The sequence below is a fragment of the Cajanus cajan genome, chromosome 5, assembly GCF_000230855.2.
Source record: "Cajanus cajan strain Asha chromosome 5, NIPB_CcT2T_4, whole genome shotgun sequence".
In the NCBI taxonomy this organism is placed as follows: domain Eukaryota; kingdom Viridiplantae; phylum Streptophyta; class Magnoliopsida; order Fabales; family Fabaceae; genus Cajanus; species Cajanus cajan.
Genome location: NC_138521.1, coordinates 51,027,210 through 51,036,274, shown reverse-complemented (window position 1 = coordinate 51,036,274; position 9,065 = coordinate 51,027,210). Strand labels below are relative to the sequence as shown.

Here is a 9,065-nt window from a genome sequence, read left to right as displayed (position 1 = left end):
GGATCTCTGTCTGAAATAATACTGGAAGGCACCCCGTGTAACCGTACTATTTCCCTCACATATAACAGCGTCAGCTTCTCCAAGGACCACTTGATGTTGACAGGCAAGAAATGTGCACACTTGGTCAACCGGTCGACAATCACCCAGATAGCATCACTATTCCTAGCTGACCTAGGCAACCCTACAATGAAATCCATAGTAATGCTATCCCACTTCCACTTTGGAATTTCTATCTGCTGCATCAACCCACTCGGCTTCTGATGTTCAACCTTCGCCTTCTGACAGGTCAGACAGGCCGCCACATACTCAGCTATCTCCCTCTTCATACCAGACCACCAGAAGGTCTCCTTGAGGTCCTGGTACATCTTAGTCATACCCGGATGTATGCTAAGCCTACTCTTGTGGCCTTCTTCCAACACAACCCTCTTCAGCTCAGTATCCTGAGGCAGACAAATTCTGCCCTTGAACCTCAAGATTCCATCTCCTCCCAACTCAAAGCCAACCGCCTTCTCAGTACCCAGCAACCCTAGAAGTTTCACCAACTCGGCATCCTGCAACTGCTTGAGTCCCACCTGCCTCAAGAACTCATTAGTTATGGTAATTGCCCCACAACTAATGTGATCCTGAGCTAACTCCACACAGAGATTTAAATCCCTGAACTTCTCCACCAACTCCAACTCCTTCACCATCATCCCAGACATGTGAATGGTTTTCCTGCTCAGTGCGTCCGCCACAACATTGGCCTTACCAGGATGATATATCAACTGGAAGTCATAGTCCTTCAGGAATTCCATCCACCTCCTCTGCCTCATGTTCAGCTCCTTCTGATCGAACAGATATTTCAAACTCTTGTGATCACTGAAGACACTGAACTGAGCACCATACAGATAATGTCGCCATATCTTCAAGGCAAAAACAACAGCTGCCAACTCCAAGTCATGAGTGGGATAATTCCTCTCATGGTTCTTCAGTTGCCTTGAAGCATAGGCCACTACTTTCCTGTGTTGCATCAGCACACACCCAAGACCCTGGTGAGAGGCATCACAGTACACATCAAAGGGTTCACCAGAATCCGGCAACACTAACACAGGAGAAGTAGTCAACCTCCTCTTCAACTCCTCAAAACTCTGCTCACAGGCATCTGTCCAAATGAACGGCTGCTCCTTCCTCGTCAATTGGGTCAGAGGCGCTACTATCCTGGAGAATCCCTCAATGAACCGTCGATAATAACCCGCCAGACCCACGAAACTCCGTATATCAGTGACAGTCCTCGGGCGCTCCCATTGCAACACCGACTCCACCTTAGCCGGATCCACAGCAATCCCCTCAGCTGAAATCACGTGGCCCAAGAACTTCACTTCATCCAACCAAAACTCACATTTAGAAAGCTTGGCATACAACTGCTTCGCCTTCAAAATCTCCAGCACCGACCTCAAGTGCTCTCCATGTTCTTCCCGGGTTCTTGAATAAATCAAGATGTCGTCAATGAATACCACCACAAATTTATCCAAGAATGGCCGGAAGATCCTGTTCATGTAATCCATGAACACTGCAGGGGCGTTGGTCACACCAAACGGCATCACGACATACTCATAGTGACCATACCTAGTCCTGAAAGCAGTCTTCGGTATGTCACCCTCCTTCACCCTAATCTGGTGATAGCCCGACCTCAAGTCAATCTTTGAAAACACCGATGCTCCCCTCAGTTGATCCATCAAGTCATCTATCCGAGGGAGTGGATATTTGTTCTTGATGGTCAACTTATTCAACTGCCGGTAATCTACACAAAGTCGACTACCTCCGTCCTTCTTCTTCACCAACAACACAAGGGCACCCCACGGCGAAACGCTTGGCTGCACCAACTGCTTCTCCAATAGGTCTTCCAACTGACCCTTCAACTCAACCAACTCAGCAGGAGCCATCCTATAGGGAGCCACCGACACTGGCCCCGCTCTTGGAACCAAGTCAATGCTAAACTCCATCTCCCTAGTAGGAGGCAACCCAGGTACTTCATCCGGAAACACCTCAGCAAAATCCCGCACCACCTCAATTTCAGAAATAGCCCGTTCGGTCTCAACACTTAACGCCGCAAGCAAAAGACAGCACTCTGCTCCATCTCTCAACTATGATTCAGCTTGGCTAGCTGAAATCAACAACTCATCCTCCTCCTGAGGAAAGATCAACCGCCTATTGGCACAATCTATAAGGATACGATTGGCAGATAACCAATCCATCCCCAAGATTATGTCAATATCAACTAAAGGTAAACAAATCAAGTTTACCTTATACCTCTTCCCATTCACATCGATAGGGCAACCAACACACAACTCAGAAGCAACTACTGAAGCAGACGCGGGCGTCGACACTAGCAGTCTCAGCCCCAGATCACACACAGGTACATCCAGCATAGCAACACAAGCATAAGAGATAAAAGAGTGGGAAGCTCCAGAATCAAACAAAAATACCACATCCTTACCAGCAGCTCTGCCCTTTCCCTTCACCAGGTCCGAAGAAGTTGAAGCCTCAGCACCGGTCAAAGCAAAGACCCTACCAGCTGTGGTGGGTCTGCCACCCCTCTGAGCACTTCCTCTCTGAGCATCACTCCTCTCTGGTCTAGTCCTGGCGGGGCAGTTGGAAGATACATGGCCCATCTGTTGGCATCTGAAACACCGATTCTATGTGTGGGGACAATCCCTGATCATATGTGACCCACCACACCTGTAACATCTCAGGGCAGCACCTCCACCCTGTCCTCCACCACCAGCAGCACCAGCAGGTTGCCTGATGACAGGACCCCCTTGATGTGGTTGGGGCCTATCATATGGCTTCCTCTGACTCCCTCCTTTCTTGGACCCGGATGGCCCCTCAGCAGCCTTCACCCCGCGGTTACCACCTTCCAACCGCTCAACCACCTTCGCCTTCTCCACCAAGGCTGGAAATTCAGTGATGGCTATAGGCACCACCACTCTCCTCAGATCATATTTCAATCCCTCTGCAAATTTCCGACACTTCCAAGCCTCGGCAATGCCTTGCGAATAAAAACGAGCTAGGTGCTCGAACTTCATCGCATAATCAGAAACGGTCATCCCTCCTTGGTGCAAGCGCATGAACTCAACTTCCTTGGCATGTCTTACACTCTCAGGGAAATACTTCTCCAAGAACATCCTTCTGAAGCACTCCCAGTCCACAACCACCCCTCTAGTAGTCAGCATATGATGGGTACCCCTCCACCAATGCTCGGCTTCTCCAACAAGCATGTACACCGCGTATGCTAGCCTCCTCTCTTGAGAACATCCCAACACGGTGAAGATCTTCTCAAGCTCGCAAATCCAGTGGTCAGCTACCTCTGGATCTGCCTCTCCCTTGAACTGAGGAGGATTGCACTTCCGGAACTCGGCCAGGTCCCGGCTCTCCTGCGACCCAGTGGGCCTTGTCGCACCAGCTGCAGCTCTCTCCGCCTCCATCCTAGCAAAATAGGCATTTTGCTGTTGCATAGCCATGGCCATCATCTCCATGGCCCTGGCTATCTATTCGTTGGCTCTAGACATTGTCTACAAAAGCAACAACACCTTTAGCAACAATATCTAAACCAAACAACAATTCAACGACACAACAATCAACACAGCAATCCACACATCAAGGCATCACAACTCAGAGTTAACACAACAAAATCCTAAGGGAACCACCCCCAAAGAGTGTCCACTAGACTCGAACTGCTCTAATACCACTAAAGTGTAACGACCCGACAGGTCCTACACGCACCACTGAACACCGGAAACACTAGGCAGAAAGAACAAGTATATAAATATAGGTTCTAGAATATAATTATATACAAAGTCCTACTCCGACTAGGGTTAGAGTGCCAAAAATAACAGTACCAAACAAGATACAACGCCAACCGCTACACCTAGTAGCCACTACAACAAAACACCAATCAAACATAGCCAGCTCCGCCTACCAGCTGCCTACTCATCACGAACCAAAGACCTATTCATGTTCTGCTCCCGTACATAGTACAATCATAGCAGTCCAACCACAAGGAAACAAAAAAGGGTAAGCTAGTATAGAAAGAAACAACGTATAACAAAATTCAAGTAATTAGAACAACTTCAACCGCCAATACAACAACATTCTACTATACATCAATTTATACAACCAACCAGCAATTGAATACAAATGCGTCGTCACGCATATCACCTCGGAGATCTCCTACAACAACTCAGTCATTAAAGCCTACAACAACTCAGCCATTTAGGCCTACAACAACTCAGCCATTTAGGCCTACAACAACTCAGCCATTTAGGCCTACAACAATCCATATCAACATTCAATACAACCCAACTCTTGCTACTCAACATATCAACTTGCAACACAACACAGCTGGACAACTCAACATCAACTTTCAACACAACTCAACTGGACAACTCAACATCAACTTTCAACACAACTCAACTTTACAACTCAATATGTCAACTTATAGCACAACACAAGTATACAACACAACATCAATCAACCAACATCATCCATTAGTCATCACAATATATTCATCTATTTCAACTCAACTAAGTATAAAACAACATCAACTAACATATAAAGATTTCTCCTCCCCGCGCCCGGCGCACTCATGGTTACGCCCAGCGCGGTACAACCAGAGAGCACCAGGGGGCCAGCACGCCCAGCGCAAGCATGCTCGCGCTCAGCGGGACTCAGCCAGAGAGCACAAGGCTCTCCCGCGCTTGGCGCAACATCCATTGCGCCCAACACAAGCCAGGCAGAGACTTCAAGGAGTCTCCCACGCCCGGCGTACCTAACCCAGCGCTCAGCGCGGGGTAGGCAGAGACCACCCCTTGGTCTCGCGCCCAGCGCAATTCAGAATTGCGCCTAGCGCCCGCGAGGCTGATACTTCCAAGGAGTCTCACGCCCAGCGCGACAAGGGTCGCGCTTAGCGCAGCCTCTGGAGCCCAACAACAAGTTACAATGGATATCGCGCTTAGCGCAGTCCAAGTCGCGCCCAGCGAGGGCCAACCAGAGACCCACATTCTCAAGCGCGCCCAGCGCACTCATCAAGGCGCTCAGCGAGCTTGACTAAATGAGGTCCCCTGGCGGTCACGCGCTCAGCGGGATGAACAGCGCTCAGCGCGAAGCTCATCTACAACCCTACCCAGTTCGAAAATTTCCCCAAACACCTGTAAAAATCACTTTCAAGTACATGCAATCCAGCCAAAGTATCACATTTCCATCCAAGAGTTCGAAAACGACATTTTTTCATACATGCATCCACAAATCAAATAAAAACCAAGAATTTTCTCAAAACCCCAAAATCCTCAAAACTCAATATTTCCCCCAAATCAGCCAAGAATCCGACAATCTTTAACAACCCAATGAGTTCTCAAACCCATTTCAACCAAAACGCAGCAAGAAAACTAACTTCCCTTACCTCTAATCGAAGATCCCAGCTTCCGGGAAGAAGAGAGGAGAAGAAGGAAGAAAAACGCTTGAATGGGGAAGAAGACAAGCTCGAGGAATTCAGCACCCGGGGAAGGAAATCAGCTACTCACCGCCCTCACCTACAGCCACCAAGATCACCCCAAAGCCAAGAGAGAAAGAAGATAAGCAAGAGTGAGTGAGAGTGTCGGGAAAGGAAAAGGAAAAGAAGAGGGGTCTCACATTTAACCCCTTTAATATAATATTAATTTAATTTTCATCCTTTTAATTTTATTATTTTCATTTTAATTCCTTTAATTTTAATTATTTTCATTTCAATCCTTCCAAATTTTAGTTGTTCATTTTAGTCATTTTATATTTTGGTCCTACAATTTTTTTACTTTTTTATTTTATTCCCTGTAATATTTTTTTTTCTTTTTTTTGTTAGATTTAGCAATCAATTTGACAACAAGATCGAAAATAAACCAAAAAAATTTACAGGGTTAAAATAAATATAAAATCAAAAATCTCTATTTTACATAGACTAAAAAGTTATAAGTCTTACCAACATTGATTTTTTTTTGTTCGTCCCTAGAGTATCCATCGCCAATAGCAGTGACTAATCTCCTCGCTACGTTGGAGGCACCTCAAAGGGTGAGATAGCTGACCCTAAGATTTAACGCGACTGCATACATAAGGCAGGATTCAAACTCCTGACCTTGCTTAAGCGTGAATCAACCCCTACCGCTGAACCACACGCTACCAACATTGATTAATATAAATGATAACGACTTATATCCCTTAATTAAGATTTTTAAAGTTTGAATTTTGACTTTAGACATGTATTAAACTGTGTTGGAAAGAGAATACTCATATTGTGTGTACTTACGATTCTTAAAAAAGATTATTCACTACTTTCGATGATGAGATTTTCTATCAATACCATAGTTAAAAAAAAGTTATAAGCCTTATAATAATTAATTGGAAAAATATATATTTAAGTTTGTAATTAATGATCATTTAATTATTAATTACACACACTAATTAAATTTTTTTTGACAACACACTAATTATATTTAATGAAACTTATCGATTCCACTTAATTCTATTAATTACATATAATAGTTAAATCACCACATTATCTGTGCAATTTCTTGTAGGTTAGTTTTATATTATTTTTAAAAAAATATTATTTTAAATTTTTATTATTAAGAAAGATTACTCATGTTTGAACTTAAATCTAGTAAAATTTATTATTTTGATTTGCTAAAATATATCAATCAAAATCTAATAAATTTTTTTTATTTAGGCGGGGAGTTTGTACCACTTTAGTTTTATAAAAAAGTGTTATATTTTCTTATTAAAAAAATTCTAAATCTAATAAAATCAAATATATATTAAGATTTTTGAATGACTATTCAATAAAAATATATTTTATTTTAAGTTTAAATATGTTTTTAGTTTATTAATTTTATGTTAAATTTAATTTTGTTCCCTCAAATTTAAAATTATTATTTTTAATCCTTGTAACTTTTAAAATTTTTTTTTTGATCTTTTAAGTCACCAATAACATATATGAAAGTGACAGACAAATTAAGTATCCTCATCAAATTTTAATAAGATGTTTTTACTAACAGAGACATTAGTATGCAAATATTATGCGACAATATTTTACAGATTCTTAAACAAAATTTGAATATATATAAAAGCTAAAATAAGATTTTTAAAAATTATAAGAATAAAAAAATTAATTTTAAATTTGAGGAACTAAAAATAAACTTATCTCAAATGTAAAAGATTCAAAATATATATACGTCTTTATTTTATTTTTAATTTTTTTGAAAAATACTCAACGTTATATAATTATCATTAAATATAATGATATATATATATATATATATATATATATATATATATATATTGTGTATATACATCATAATTAATTATATCATCAAATAAAATTCAATTTTAAGATTTTATAAATTAAATGAATTTTAAGATTTTATAAATTAAATTTTTGAGAGGCCGAGTATTTTATATGTTAATTAATCTTTTTTTATCATCAATAAACTAAAATTTTAAATACTTTATATATATATATATATATATATTTTCATATTTTATATGTTTTTGTAAACAATAATATTGTTTATTCATTTGAGTATTGAAATAATTGATTAGCAAAATAAGAAATTAATGGTCATTTAATAAATTAGGTGCGCTAATTTTGTTTCATTAAAATAATTACTCGTACTTAATTATCTTAATTGTGTAAAATTTCACATTATTCTTACTTTGAACCAAAAATTTTATTACAAACGAACTACTAAAGCCATCCTCTTGATCCGAGAGTCAAGATATATAATAAGGAATTAAGTTTAATTCTTATTAATCACTGTAAATCTGTAATGCTTCCTCTTGCACCGAAACACTGTATTAAAATTTTGAATATTTTTTTTGAATGAAATTATAATAAATAAAGGGAGATATATGTAAAGGAAGAGATGAAGTGCGAGTGTAATTTCATCTTCCAAAAGCAAGTTAACTCAATCTATCGGACAGTGCACCACATGTGTGGTTATATCTCATCTCACACATTTTGTTTTTAATCTATTGGAATAATAATGAGAGAAAAAGGGTTAGGGTTGAAACAGAATTCCAAACTATCATGTGTGCTTAATACTTCAATCTCTTACAATTAAATTGATTCCGGTGGTTCTCATTCGCTCATCTATCTGTAAAAACTCTTTATAATGTTTTTGGATGAAGAATTTAAATAAAATAATTTATTTATTTAAAATTTTTAAATTTTTTGAGTTGAAATATTTTGTTTGGATAGAAAATTTATAAAAAATTTAAAATTTAAATATTTATAAATTTCAAATTCTTTCAAAAAAAATAAGAATTTAAAAATTTTCATATATTTTTTTCTTATTTCACTTATATATTTTATATCTCTTCATGTTTTTAATTATTGAATATTCAAAAATATTTTTAAAATTATTAAATATTTTTAAAATTATTATTTAAAAGTTAGCTAATATTTATTTTTATAAAATTTAATTTAAAAATCTCAACATATAATATATTTTTAAAATAAATTTTATCATGGTAGAATCAAATTATCATATCCAACTTAACACTTTAAAATTTAAGAAATTTGAATTGACTTAACCAAATAAAATATTTTAAGAATGATAAAAATTGAAAAAAAAATACTAAGAATTTAAAATTCTTTGAATTTTTAAAATTCCTCATCCAAACACATCATGAAGTTTTTTTGTTGTGCCCAATGGATAATTAATATTTATTTCTCCCTCATTACGTGTTTGGATCATTAAGGTTAGCTAAATGATTGAGAAAAAAAGGAGTTACGATAGTAGTATAAGGAGTAAGTTTGATCTCTATTATGATCATCTAATTTTGTAATTTTTTATAGATAAAAAAAAATAAGAGCCCTATTTTTTAATACTCCACTAGTCTAGTTGTTGTGCACCGGGGGTTACCACACATATACACATGTCTTCACATTAGTGAGATATTTTCCGCTTTAGGCCCAAGCCCTCACGGTTTTACTTTTGGATATCATCAAAAAGGCCTCTCAGAGTGCTTGCACCACCGCTCCATCATGACCTCCCTCA

The 9,065-nt window shown here is 38.7% G+C and overlaps 1 protein-coding gene across 1 annotated transcript; it reads right to left on the bottom strand.

Moving 5' to 3' along the window:
- Window positions 1-2,675: 2,675 nt before the first annotated feature.
- Window positions 2,676-5,064, bottom strand: LOC145958062 (uncharacterized). The gene is made up of 2 exons (XM_083074517.1): window positions 4,977-5,064; window positions 2,676-3,442 (listed from the first exon to the last, which is right to left on the bottom strand). Exons 1-2 carry the CDS (start codon window positions 5,062-5,064, stop codon window positions 2,676-2,678), a joined length of 855 nt encoding a protein of 284 aa, XP_082930643.1.
- Between the last annotated feature and the right edge of the window lie 4,001 nt (window positions 5,065-9,065).